Source organism: Peromyscus maniculatus, chromosome 2, assembly GCF_049852395.1.
Source record: "Peromyscus maniculatus bairdii isolate BWxNUB_F1_BW_parent chromosome 2, HU_Pman_BW_mat_3.1, whole genome shotgun sequence".
Lineage (NCBI taxonomy): Eukaryota > Metazoa > Chordata > Mammalia > Rodentia > Cricetidae > Peromyscus > Peromyscus maniculatus.
Genome location: NC_134853.1, coordinates 172,807,992 through 172,822,311, shown reverse-complemented (window position 1 = coordinate 172,822,311; position 14,320 = coordinate 172,807,992). Strand labels below are relative to the sequence as shown.

The 14,320-nt window shown below is 50.1% G+C and overlaps 2 protein-coding genes across 8 annotated transcripts in view; one reads left to right on the top strand and one right to left on the bottom strand.

The window, feature by feature from the left end:
* Gnb1 (G protein subunit beta 1) overlaps window positions 1-11,931 on the bottom strand; it is a 78,425-nt gene extending 66,494 nt beyond the window's left edge. For 4 of the 7 annotated variants that reach the window (XM_076565879.1, XM_076565874.1, XM_076565881.1 and 1 more), the window contains exon 1: window positions 419-559. The gene's annotated coding sequence lies outside the window, so the exon portion shown is untranslated. Of the gene's footprint in view, window positions 1-418; window positions 560-11,458 lie in introns of those variants that run through there. The other 3 variants (XM_076565880.1, XM_076565877.1, XM_076565875.1) reach the window with 3 other exon arrangements.
* LOC121827444 (uncharacterized) lies at window positions 312-12,050 on the top strand. The gene is made up of 2 exons (XM_076563646.1): window positions 312-901; window positions 11,925-12,050. Exons 1-2 carry the CDS (start codon window positions 312-314, stop codon window positions 11,983-11,985), a joined length of 651 nt encoding a protein of 216 aa, XP_076419761.1. The 3' UTR covers window positions 11,986-12,050.
* Window positions 12,051-14,320: the final 2,270 nt, after the last annotated feature.

Below are 14,320 nucleotides of genomic sequence, written 5' to 3'. Positions count from 1 at the left end.
ACTCGGTCCGGCCTTGAACCCAAGACCCCGCACCCAGTCCCGCATCCGGGATCCAGACTTGAATCTAGGACCCGGCTCCGGCCTTGAACCCATGACCCCGACCCCAGTCGCCGTATCTCGGATGCAGCCTTAAGCCCAGGGTACCGGCCACGGTCCCACATCACGGATGCGGCCTTGCGCCCAAGACCCCAGCCCCGGTCCGCATCCCGGCCTAGGCGGCTCCGCCCCAATCAACCCGGGACCCAGGCCCCGCCGCCCACCCAGCCCACCCAGGGATTGCGGTCCCTGCCAGCCCCACCCTGGAGAGCAGGATGACTCGGGCGGCCGATGACCCCCGGGCGGGAAGCGGAGCCGCAGGGCCCGGCCCAGCTCGGCCCAGCTCAGGGCCGGCGCCGATCACAGACGGAGCCGCGCTCACCTCGCCCTCGCCCAGTCTGGCGCCCACGCCGCCGCCTGGTCGACCCGGTCGTCGCGCTCGCGGCTTGCGGGCAGAAGCCGGCGAGGCTGGTCGGGTCCGCGCGGCGGCTGTTCCAGTCCCAGCCCCGCTGCCCTCGCCGCCCGCGCCCGCCACCGCCGCCGCCGCCGCCGTCGCCGTCCGCCCCTCAGACGCCTCCAGCCATCAGGATGGGCGCGGCGGCCCCTGCCTGCAGCCTCGGGAAACCCCACGTCGCGTCACCGCGCACAAGCAGCGTGCGCGCCCCGCGCTTTCCGCCCCGCCCTCCTCGCCTCTGCGCGTGCGCGAGCGCCTTAAAGGCGCCGTGGTACCGCTTGAGGGTCTTCGAAGGGGCGACCTGCAGATCGGTGTCGGTAGCCTCGGGCCCTACATTGCTGGTGTCGGCCCCAAGCTAGAGGGCGGTGTGTTCTGCCTGCGTGTCCAGCCCGGGAGGGCCGGAGGGCGTAGGTGAGCGGCCTAACGGGGCCTAGCAGGGGCAACAGTAGCCAGGTAGAACAAGAAGGTCGTCAAGAGTAACCCCGAGAATTCCAGCCGCCTTGGGCTAACATGACTCCTGCCACACTGACTTCTTCACTCCCATTCTGTCCTTTCCAAAACAGCCTCAGTACCTCTCTTACTTCCTCCAGGCCTGCACTAGCCTCTCAAACAAGGGCCACAACCTTTTGGTGGACTCATCTCAGCCTGCCTACCACCTTGGCCTCTGGGACCTGGCACCGGCACTTCTCCATGCTTGTGGCTGGGGGCTTTCTTCTTCACACTTTGTAGTTTCCATTCTTGTTGACTCCTGTGCACCTTGCAGCCAGGTCTACCTCCTCCTCTCTACCCTGTTCCTTCTTGAAGCAGCCTTTGGGTGGGTGGTCTTCACATCTTCCTCCCTGCCCTGGATGCTTCCTGCCAGGCCGTAGAAATGTCCCTGTCATTGTTCAGACCTGCCAGTTTCCTCATGGGCTCTTTCTGTGTCAGCCCTGAACTGAGACCTTTCAAGAGTCCTAGCTCCTGCTAATGGTCACTAGAAGGGAGGATTCAGGTGCTGGGTATTCATTGCTACTAAAGTGTCATTTCTTCTAGCTGGCTGAGCAGACAGCCCGAGGGAAAACATATATATATATACATGAAAACACATATGTACATACAAACAGTCATGTGGACATTTGTGTCTGTTCTTCTTGAGCACACTAAAATACTGCAGGGTTCATTCATATTTTCCTCCTTCCATGTCAGTGACCTTCTGCTTTGAGAGTAAGGAACCTGGTTCCAGTCATCTCCAATGTAAACATGGTTGCTATCATCCCATCCTATGGCCTCGTACCCCTGGGCCTCTATGTCCTCTACTCCATCTTAGCAAGACCTGACTTACTGTCTCGTGCGTCGCTCTTTTACCACGGACAACTCCAAACTCTCCCAGTAGAGTCCAGGGTCATCTTGTGCTTGGCCCCTAGTCAGGGTCCACTGTCCCTTGTGACTCCATCTTCCATAACTCGGTGAAGGCCAGGCCTTTGCTGCTGTCACTTTTGCACAGATGTTCCCAAGCCCCTACTGGCCCAGTCCTAAAAGCACATCCATTGCCAGCTTCATTTCTCAAAAGTGGCCTATTCCCAGCTTCTCGCCCAGCTCTTATTTCACTGTGACTCCTGTGAAGACTTCCTCACCCACTGCGACCACCCCACCCCCAGAGGGTCCTAGGGAATATTTATGGTCTGGGAAAAGTATCTAAGTGGCATTCTAAGTTCCACGTGAAAGGGTGGAGACCCAGCAACCAGAGCTATACCTTAGAGGATAGAGGGACAAGGTCTCTGCTAGTCACTGCTGGTTCAAAAAGGGAGGAGCTAGAGGAATGTGAACAGCTGGGTAACCAGGAGACATCTGGGCCCCAGGTTCCTTCAGAGAAGGGATGGGGCATGGAGTACAGTCCAGTGCCCGTAGAAAATTAGAGAATCAGGGTTTCTGGGTGTTGGCAGGTGGTCTCAGGTTCTAAGGCAGTCATCAAACTCCAGCAAGCCTGATGCCCACCCTTCAAGATCTGCGTCGATGAAGGACTTAAAGTAGAAATGAGAAGAGGAAGAGAGGAAGGAAGAAGCGGTATAGAAGAGAAATGGACAGAAGCAAGTAGCCCAGAGTATACAAGGCCAGTTATTTCTGCAGAATCCTCCATGTTGCTGTGAGCTTCTCAGCCGCTCCTAAGTCTCCTAAGTGAAGATGGGGGCAGGGAGGGGACACACTGAGCCCTTCAGGGGCGCTGCCACCTCCCTGCGCCCAGTTATTGCCAGCCCATGAGCAAGGTTCCTTATGAGGACACTGAGCCTAACATGGTTGATACGGCTGAACTGTTGGTTTAGAGACAACATCTTGCTGTGCAGTCCAGGCTAGAGTAGAATTTGGGATCCTCCTGCTTCAGCCTCCTCAGGCTTTGAGATTTAGACTCTTGCCTCCATGTGATCTGTGATTGTTCAGGGTGGGGCAGAGCCTTCCCTGGAACTTGCCCCACAACACTGGCTGAAGTCATCATTTATGTGTTTATGCACAGGGTGTGAGGGACAAAGTTGAGGGGAAGGAAGGAAGGAAGAGGGGAGGGGCTGGTCCCTTATTCTCAGATCCCTAGCTGAAGCTTCAGGCTGCTACCTAGCCTCACCCTCCTCTGATATGTGCACTCCCCAGGCAGCAGGGACCTCTGGCCCTGGACCTTGGTCATTCTGCAGCCTGTTCCAGCTAACAGCCAGTGCCCTGCCCTGAAGATGATAAGAAGCTAGCCTTCTCTTTCGTATCCCAGAGGGTCTGAAGCCTCCTTTTTCATGCATCTGCTTCAGCCCAGGACCCTTGTGTTTTTTGGTTCTCACACTGCTGTTCAGCCCTCTCCACAGTTAGTAAAAAATTTGAGGGATCCCTGCCTACAGCCCAGAGTCCAGGCCTCTCCTGATTTTCCAGGCACACTCCCTTCTCAGGAAACATCTCAGAAATCAGCTGGCAAGTCCATAGCCACACCCAGTCAGATGTGACCAGCCCGGGGCTCCATCAGCAGTGACTGAAGAGCTAAGCAGGGCTCCCGGGTAGAAGCGCTGCCCAGGAGCTGGCTCAGTGCCCAGCCTTCTCTAAAAACCTAGGGAGCATGGATGTATAATTCAAATGCCCCTCCCCCATCTGCTCTTTAGCAGGAAATGGCCTAACAGGAAAGTAGGTCTTCTTAAATCTGAATTATTCAAACAATCTAGGCATGTGACCGGGACCCAGAGCAAGGCAGTGCCCTGGTGCCTTGCTCCAGCCAGGCTTTGAAGAGGCTTGAAACAGCAAGGGACATTTCTAGATTTCCAGATCTGGTAAAAGGGCAGGATAGTGACCAGTAAAGTCCCTTTGTCATGGCCTGGATTCAGGCCCTCGGGGCATCTGTCCCTGTCCTGCTGAGCACTGTCTAGTTTTTCCACCACACAGCTATTCCATCATCATTTCCAGTAAGTGAGACTGCAGCCTCCCCTGCCTCCACACCCCAGAGCACCGAGAAGAGGAAGGAAAGAGAGGAGGGACACGTGATGGTGCCCAGGGACTCAGAATGTAGGTGACAAGGAAGAAAGAGCTAATTAGTTCCTGTGGGTTTCCAAAGGCAGGGTTTGGAGAAAGAACGGGGCCATGGCTCTTGAGGAGACCCTCACACCTCCTTCACCCCCTAAGCACACTTATCAGTGCCCATCTCTGCTGTGACAACCTGGACATGGCCCCGTGCAACTCACAGTCCTGACCTACAGTGGCACATCTGTCCCCCAGGGAGGGGACATGGAGGGAGCAGAGCGGGTGGCCTTTGTAGACTGGCCAGCATGCTTGAAGGACAGTTAGTCCCTGCAGTCTCACAGGGGTTGGTTCTGTGCCCATTAGTCTCACCATGCTTCTGACCCTGTGATCCTTCTGGTCACAAACCAGAAATCCTGTTTGCAGAGCACCAAAATTAGATGGGAATGGAAGGGATGTCAAAAAGTGCCCAGTGATGCCGGGGGTGGTGGTGGTGGTGGTGGTGGTGGTGGTGAACACCTTTAAATCCTAACACTAAGGAGGCAGAGACAGGTGGATCTCTGTGAGTTTGAGTTTGGCCAGCCTAGTCTACAAAGCAAGTTTCAGGACAGCTGGAGCTGTTACACAGAAAAACCCTATCTTGAAAAACTTTTTTTAAAAAAGTGTCCAGTGAGCTGGGCATGATGATAATTTCATCACTTGGGAGGCTAAGTCTAGTTTGAGACCAGCCTGGGCTTCATAGAGAGACTGTCACAAAAATAAAATAAGTGCTGGCAAGATGGCTTAGTGGGTAAAAGTGCTGGCCACACAAGCCTGGCATCCTGAGTTCAATCTCTGGGACCCACGTAAAGGCAGAAAGAAGCTGGGCAGATCTCTGTGAGTTTGAAGCCAGCCTGAGCTACAGAATGAGTTCTAGGAAAGGTGGAAAGCTATATAGAGAAACCCTGTCTCAAACCCTCCCCCCCCAAAAGAAAAAAAAAAAGAAAAGGAAAAAAAAGGTGGAAAGAAAAACTCTATAAAGGTATCCTCTGAGTTCCACACATGTACTACAGCATGTGCTTGCCCTGCTCCAATAATAAATAAAATAGAAGTTGCAGGCAGGTCTGGGGTGGAGGATAAAGGCAAATGAGCCTGTGTCTCCTCCACGTGAGTTGAGTCAGAAACTTGAGAAGAAAACAGATGGTTCCTTGTTGCCCATGACATGTGTGTACTGTTCAGACCTTCAGTAAAGGCCTAGTGTGACCAGCAGTGGGAAATGCCTTCCTGGGAAGAAACAACAACTGGTCTCTCTGAGATTTGCAGAGGGTGTATCACCCTGAGCTGCATGTGTGAACCTCTTGCCCTATGCTATGGCCCAGGTGCCATACAGAAACCTAAACAAGGGGCTCTCCTGTGCCATCTTCATTTAAATATAACCCTCTCTAATGCAGAAGGCAGCTATGAGCAGAAAGACCAGGAGCCCAAACATATAGGTTGAAACAGTGAGAGTCAAGCCAAAAAGTATACAGGCTTAAACCATCTTGTATGAAAAGAAGCAATTGACAGACTTGGTAAATAGTTCATGAAGAGACATCTGGGCTTTGGGCATACCAGGACCCAGGTGTTCCATGAGGCTGTTGGGGCACTCCATTGCCTACCCATGCCTCTGCTCCTCTTTGTGGTGTCTCCCTCTGTCTAAGGAAATTGCTACATGAACTGCCTTCTGATCACTCCAGTTTAGCACCACAGTATTCAGAAGCATCTGAGATGTCTGTGAGGGCTTCATTCAGATTTCAAGGGGCCCCTGTGGCAGAAAGCTAGAGGCTACCATTAGTATCTCTGTTTAGGTAACACAAAGTTTCCAGCACAAAGGATGGGACTGTTACCTGTCTCCAGGCAGGAGAAAAACACTGCTCAAAAAAGGAAGAAACTTCATAAGTGTCCTTCCCCCACAACCAGTCTTTCTGCTAAACTAAGATTTGGAACTATGCATGGTGGTATATGTATATAATCCCAGGACTTGAGGCCAAGACAGGAGAATTGTTATGAGTTCAAGTTCAGCCTGGTCTACATAGTCAGTTCCAGGCTGTCATAAACTACCAAGTGAAACCCTGTCTTAAAAAAATCAAAACCAAGGGGCTGAAGAGAAGGCTCAGCAGTTAGGAGCATTGGCTACTCTTCCAGAGGACCCTGGTTCAATTCCGAGCACCCACATGGCAGTTCACAGCTGTCTGTTACTCAAGTTCCAGTGGGTCTGATTCTCTCACACAGATGTACATGCAGGCAAAACACCAATGCACAATTTTAAAAAATTAAAACCAACAGAATACATAAGACTTCAGATTTTGGACAGTAGTTAAGCTACACCTAAAGGGAGGCTGTGTTGTTTGTGGGACTCATGGCTGAAGGTCAGTTTTCCTGGCGACTCCTGCTTTGGTTGCTGCTCTTAAAGCCCTGGGCCCAATGCAGGAATTAGGGCAGCTTTGGACATTGACTTGTCAGAATGTCCAGTTAGTGCAGGAATTGTAAATAAACACAATTTCAGGATCACTGTACTGCTCAATTGCTCAGTTGCTTAAGCAAGCTAGGGCTCCCCTCCCTAAGCTTGGGGCTGCAGCCCTGCCTCTAGACACCCACTAAAGCATCTCTTGGGGGCAGGATCTCTGAGAAGTCTGGGGCCATCATTGTTCCCTCCTTCCCAACAGTCCTATTTTTTGCCCAGGCTGGAAAAGCAACTTAGGCAAAGGCCACAGTTGTTTTCTTGAGCTTCCACCACTTCCTGTAGGTCACAGGTTCTGGCCTGAGGGTACAGCTGGTGGCCACACCCTGGGTACTTACTCTGTGAGAAAGAATGAATGGAGATGCCACAGAATTGAGGCATGCAGAGGCCTGTACCCAGACCCTGATGGACACAAGGAGGAGAGGGCTTGAGTGAACATGGATGTCGGGCACAGGCCAGTGAATGAGAACACACGTAACTACTGGCCATACTGGACCCAGGAACCTGATATGGGCCCTGCAGTCATGACAGCTTGTCTAGGGCAAAAGAGCAACCCAGACTCTGAGCTGCTAGGTGCAGGCCCCTGGCCTCCAACTCTCTTCTCTGCCTAGAGCTTTGCCTGGGGGAAGGGAGTTCACGACATCCTGGGAACTGTCTCCCATCAGATGGCACCCTGGGACCCACTATCCTAAGACTAAGCTCTTTCAGCACCTGCCAGGTAAACATCTCACACCTGTGGCAGCAGCAGTAGGGCAGGCTGCCAATGTTTCCATGGAGTCTAGGCTCCTAAGGGTGCTGCCTAAGGGGCCACAGGAAAGCTGCTGGCACTGAAGGTTTCCCAGACTCCTGTCCACAGCCTGCTGGGCCCCACCAGGTATGAGACAGCTAAAGGTAGGATGTGTACCTGGAAGTGCCCTTTACACCAGGGAACTAGCTGAGGCCACTGGACAAGACAATGCGCAGTGCCAGGAGGGCAGGGAAAGTGGGCCATCTACAAACCTTGCTTGGCCTCTGGGGACTACAAGGCTCCCAGTTAGCACAAGGTGCAGGGTGTTGACATGAGGTATAATGGGCCCAGGACTCCTACCAGGCATGGTTCTGGCCACAGTACTTCCTGTTCATGCAGCCCTGGACTTCCCTTAGGCTGAAGATCTCTATATCATATCTTTTCTAACAGAAAGACACCCCAGACTACCAGACTGACTCTCCCTGAGGAAGGTTCTAGGTTGCAGCTTCCTAGTCTCAGTGAACCCAAGCTTGATGTCCTACCTTCTCCTCACCCTTCCCCTGCTCAGCTCCAGGCAGGAAATCTCCATAAAGAACCTCCACATGCCTCACATGGACTTAATCAGAAGGGAGACCCCTCAAATATTTCTAGTTCAAATATTTCTCAGTTCCCCAACATGGAACTCTACCTTGTCAACTGCTTTTTTTTTTTCTTTAATGTAGAAAGAGCTGGAGAAATGGCTCAGAAGTTACAAGCACTGGCTATTCTTCTGGAGGACCTGGGTTTGATTCTCAACTCTCATAACCTTCTGTAACTCCAATTCCAGGGGAATCCAACACCCTTTTCTGGCCTCTGTGGACACCAGACATGCACATGGTGATATATATATATATATATATATATATATATATATATATATATATATATATATATATATGCCAACTACCCATACACATAAAATAGAATAAAAATTAAAATGTGGAAAAACACAACATAATGTGCTGTTTTACAAATTATATTTATTTATTGTTTTTTGAGAGAATGTGTCATATGTAAGGCTGGCCTCTAACTCACTATGAAGTCAAGGATGACCTTGAACTCCTAATCCTCCTACCTCTATCTCTCTGACATGGAAGGGTGGTACACAGGCTTGTACCACCATAGGCCCCACGAATTGGCATTGAAGATATCCACAGTGCTGCACACCCATTAACACTAGTTCCAGGATCTCCATCTCCCAGATGCAGAGCAGTTACTGCTGTTTTCATCTTCAAAGTGGAAGCCTACATTTGTGGCCTTGAATCCAGCTTCAACAACACAGCTCTCCGTTTTCATACACTGTACCTGTATCAGTCAGTGTTCCATCCCTTTTATAGCTGAATAGTATGTTATTGTTCACACATACCATGTTTTAGATATCTATCAATAGATATTTGGGTTGTTTCCTAGTTTGGGCTATTATAAGTAAGCTGCTATAAATATCACAGAAAATGCAGCCAGGTGGTAGTGGTGCGTGCTTTTAATCCCAGCACTCGGGAGGCAGAGGCAGGTAAATCTCTGAGTAAGAGGCCAACCTGGTCTACACATTGAATTCTAGGGCTACACTGAGAAACCCTGCCTCAAAAAAAGAAACAAACAAATAATCTCCCAAAAGAAACAATGTGTGGGTGTGTAGTGACTCATACCTGTCATCCCAACACTTGGGAGGCTGAGGCAAGAGGACTGCTGTGAGTTCATAAGTGCCCTGGGCTACATAGTGACTTCTGGGCCAGCCTGGGCTACAGAATTAGACTCTGTCTCAAAAATATATAATCCATCAACACACTTTGTTGGTTTTTTTGGCTGGGGGGCTTTCTTCTTTGGTTTTGGTTTTGAGACAAGTCTAATGTAGCCCAAACTAATATAGGGAACTTGTAATTCCCTATATTACTGAGGATACTGTTGATAGGAGAAGATCTCCCATTTGGTAGTCTTTACTCTTCTTCTTCTTCTTCTTCTTCTTCTTCTTCTTCTTCTTCTTCTTCTTCTTCTTCTTCTTCTTCTTCTTTTTTTTTTTTGAGACAGTGTGTGACAATGTAGCTCTGACTGTCTAGGAACTCAGTAGATAGACCAGGCTGGCCCCTGCCTCCTGAGTGCTAGGATTAAAGGTGTGTACAAACATGCCCTCTTTTATTTTTGTTTGTTTATTTTAAATTTATTTTGGTTTTGTTTTTTTTCAGACAAAGTCTTACTATGTTCCCTGGCTGGCCTGGAACTTGCTGTGTAGACCAGAAGAGCCTCAAATTCATATAGATCCATTTGCTTCTGCCTTCTAAGTGCTGGTATTAAAGAATGGGTCATCACTTTTTTGTATTAAAAAATGTTTTTTTGAGACAGGATCTTATGTAGCCTAAGCTGGCTTTGAGCTCATGATCACTCAGCCTCTGCCTCTTGAGTGCAACCACATTTCTATTCTTTCTATCCTGATGGTCTCCTGATTTCCACCCAGTGGCCTGTGCTAGGTGTGAAGTCAGTCTTCAGATCTGGAGTGGGAAGGACCAGAACTTTCTCTTTGTTCCCTTCCTGACCAGAGTGTAGAGCTGAGGTAGCTGCTCTGGGCCTTCCTGTTTCTTCCTCATGCCAGCTGACATTTTGCATCATGCATGAGATTCTGCCCATCATGCCAATGGCATTGTCCCAGGCCTCTGACTAGGACCCTAGTGAGAATCTATAGTTAGCACTAGCACCTTTTGAAGTGATGATAGGCATCCTGAACTCATCATGGGCAGGAATGGAGGGGTCTCTAAATAGCCTCCTCACCCAGAGCCACTGAGCTACCTCTAAGTCACATTCAGCCATACTTCACACTCTTGCTGGGTCCTGGGCCCCATTGTGCAGGCCTAAGGCAAGAAGCAGTTAGCAGCCTTCTGCAGAGCCATCCCAATGCCAACCCTCAAGCCCCAGAGCAATAAACACCCCAGGGGTTCAGCCCACACATCCTTGGCAGGACCTGGGCCTGCAGGGACAGCTTCCTCCTGAGTGGGCCTCTGGGGTCCAAGAGCTGTTTGTCTATAATCCTTTCCCTATAGTTTTTTCACCTGCCACCTGGGAGATGATGCAAGGTTTGCCTGAAAGAGGCAATGAGGAGAGGCAGGGCATGAGGGCAAGCCAGGGATCTAGGCGATACACAGTGCTGTGGTTTGGGAAGACTGTTGGTGTGGGGCTTTCGAAGGTGTCTGGCCTCCAGCTGCACGTACACATGCTGGAGCTGGCGTCTTCTGTCACCTTCAGCTGCCTTCTTGAGGAGGCTGGGCCAGAGGTGCTAGGTGTTTTGAAATCCAGCATAGGAAGCCGAGAAGGGAGCCAGGGCCCTGGAGCTTTTCTCTGTGACGTTCCTGTGAGATGGGCTGGGCCCTGCTGCAATGCCCCTGGGGCTCATGCCTAGGCCTGCCCTAAATCCTCTGGGACAGGCCCTTTTCAGTAGCTAAGACTTCTAAGGGCCTCTTGTTCTGCCTCCTTTGCCTTTTAATCACTCTCTGAAGTTTTATTTTTGTATATAATTTATTATTATTATTATTATTATTATTATTATTATTATTATTATTATTATTGGTTTTTCAAGACAGGGTTTCTCTATGTAGCCCTGGCTGTCCTGGAATTTGCTCTGTAGACCAGGCTGGCCTCAAACTCAGAGATCTGCCTGCCTCTGCCTCCTGAATGCTGTGATTAAAGGTACACACCAACACCGCCCAGCTATACTTCTTTATTTTTGAGACAGGGCCTCACTATGTAGACTTGGCTGGCTGGGAGCTCACAGAGAGCTGTCAGCCTATGCCTCTGAAGTGCTAGGATTAAAGATGTGTGCCACTATACCTAGTCAACCATTTGGGCTATGAGAGTCAGTCTTTTTGTTGTTGTCTGTTTTGTTTTGTGTTTTTAAAGACAGGGTTTCTCTGCCTAGCATTGGCTGCCCTGGACTCCCTCTGTGGACCAGGCTGGCCTCTAACACAGAGATTCTCCTGACTTTGCCTCCAGAGCGCAGGGATTAAAGGTATGCACCACTACCTCCTGGACTGTCTTTGACATCTGAAAAGGAATATATAGGAAGCCCTCCAGCCCTGCAGTGGGAACAGCAGGAGTAGATGTCTCTGATTCAACACTGACTAAGGTGTTCCTGGGGTCCTGCTGGAACGAGGTTCATGACTGCCTGCTGCTACCTCATCTGTCTACCATGGCTTGTAGATGTTACCTCCCAGGCCAGGATTCTGTAGAGGACATGCACCTATACTGGTTTTACTCCCCAGCCTCAGTTTTCCTTACATACCGTAGAGATGTAGACAGGACGGAGCTCCCTGGCAGAGGGCGACTTCTACTCTGATGGCTGGCCGCACTGGACTTTATGAGCAGGGAGGTCTCTGCTCTTAAGAGAGGTCTGCACACTTAAGACTGAAAAGAACATGAACGAGCCCTTCCCTGTCCCATCGTAGAATCCACGGCCTTGGACTGCTCAGCTGAGCCTGAGCCAAGCTGGGGCTGGGCAGAGCAGGGAGTACAGGGTGGTACTGCCGCTCCAAGGACTAGGTCCAGGCCTGTTGGCTCGCCTGGTGGGAACGCGGCACCAGCAGGCTGTAGAAGGCTGTTTTCAGGAATTGTTAGTCCGGAAGCTTGGCTCCCGCACAGACTCCGGTTAGAGTTCTGACAGAGCTGGCGTCTGCCCCTGCAGGACTGTAGCTGTCGTCAGCTTACCAGGTGGCTGGGATGGAACTTATGTCTATTTTTGTTCTCTGCAGTTGTGGAAGCCGGAACAAGACAGCGTTTCGAAAACAGAGACGGAGAGCCCCCTACCCCTGATCTTCAGCCCAAGCTCTTAGTTTCAAGATGCAAGCCACTGGACATAGAAAAGCCGTCATTCCGGGTTGTAAGCGGTGCTCGAGCGCCTCATGGTGGGAACAAGCGGAACTTCCGAACGCTGGGCGGTACCACTTCCGGGCTGGTTGAGCGATGGAAAGGAGGCGGGACTAAAAGTGGAGCGGAGAAGGGTGTGGCCTGATTGACAGACCTGGAACGTGGACCGTGTCAGGGCCGGGCCTCGGCGGAATGTCCAGCTGGTCCCAGTAACCCTCTTAAGGTGCTGATCTTGCCTCCCAGATCTTGGTGCATGGGGCACACTTGTACTAGCACGTGCGGGCTTCCAACTCAGAAACATTAAACAAGAGGGAAAAATCCTAGGTGGTCTGGTGACAAAACCTGAAATTCCAGCACTAAGGAGGTGGACAGCAGGGGAATCATCTACCTGTTCAGGGACAACAGCCTTGACTACGTGGTGAAACCTTATCTCAAGAAAGCAAAAAGAGCTGGGTGGTGGTCCTGTGCTTTTAATCCTAGCACCCGGGAGGTAGAGGCAGGTGGATCTCTGAGTTCAAGGCCAGCCTAGTCTACAGAGCTAGTTCCAGGACAGTTAGAGCTACACAGAAAAACCTTGTCTGGGGGGGTGGGGTGGGGAAGAAAGGAAGAAAGAAAGAAAAGAAAAGAAAGAAGGGATGCTGGAAAGATGGTTCAGCTGTTAAGAGCACTGGCTGCTCTTGTTAGAGGACCCAGTTCTGTTTCCAGCATCCACATGGTGGTCCACAACTGGCTATAGATCCAGTTCCAGGGCATGTATGTACATTCAGGCAAACACACATACATAGAAAATAAAAGTAGGGCTGGAGAGATGGCTCAGAGGTTAAGAACACTGGCTGTTCTTCCAGAGGTCCTGAGTTAAATTCCCAGCACCCATATGGTGGCTCACAACCATCTGTAATGAGATCTGGCTCCCTCTTCTGGCCTGCAGGGATACACACTGTATACATAATAAATAAATCTCTCTCTAAAAAAAAAAAAAGCTATTAAAAAAAAGAAAAGAAAAGTAAATAGTTAAAAAAAAGTATAAAAGGGGTGAGCAGTGGTGGTTGCACCTGCCTTTAATCCCAGCACTTGGGAGGCAGAGGCAGGCAGATCTCTGTTTGAGGCCAGTTTGGTCTACAGAGTTCCAGGACAGTCAGGGCTACACAGAGAAAGCCTGTCGCCAAAAACAAAAACAAAGGGAAAAAATCACATTGAATGAAAATGAGTGCATGATCACACCTAGGTATGGTTTAGGAGAAGGGTTTTATTGTAGAAATAAGGGAAAATATAGCCAGAGGCATCTGGAAGGATCCAGACTTGACCTTTATCATGACCTTTACATATGACCTTTATCATTAAACACGCCATGGGAGCGGAGTGGGAGCAAGAGGAAGAGAAGAGAAGAGAGAAAGAAGGATGAAAGTAAAGCGGGCAAACATGCCAAGAGCCAGTCAGCCAGGAGCCAAGGGCAGAAGACAAAGAAAGACAAAAAGAGAAGCTGAAGGAGGGGAAGCAAAACCCACTCCCTGGGATGGAGAGGTTTGGAGCAGGGGTTGGGGTGAGAAGTGCTGGGAGAAGCCACAGGTACTGAGTGAGCCTCGTCCTGGCTTTCTTTGGGACCTGACATTCAGCCTTTTTGTCGATGATAAGGAACAATGTAATCTTCTGTAACTGCTTCTTAGCTGAAATTGGGGCATTGTGGGTGGGGGAGCAGGAAGATTGGATGTTGGTCAAAGTCTGGAAGGGAGAGCCGAGTGCAGGCTGGAGGACATCTGTTTTGCTCATTGCCCAGATTTGTTGGGATTAGTTGGGGCTAGCCACTTTGGAACACCTGGGATGCAGAGGCTCAGCTGGTCAGAAACTTCAGAAGCATCTAAGGCCTGTGTATTTGGAGAAGTTGATTGGAAATCTGCTGGACAGATATAGACTAGGGACAGAAGATAAATTAAGGAGTTTAGGGGAAAATCATCTTGGATGTACACTTGAAACTTCCAGGCCTGTGCTTCTAGTAGTTGAGGGGAAGGGAAGAGCTCCAAGACCATGGGAAAGTGGAGCTACCCTCAGGGCTAGGCAGTAGGCAGGGAAACTTAGGCTGTTGATTGACAGAAGTACTTATCTGGAGTTTATTTGACCTGTGACAGATGGATCCAACTCTCAAGACTCCCTGAAGCTTACATGAATTTCTTTTCAGTTTACAAAAAAAGGGATAGAAGTTTTAGATATATTAGCATTACCATTGTTTATAATCTGCACTGGAATACACATTGTAGAAGCAGTAGAATCACACCTTTGAGTCACA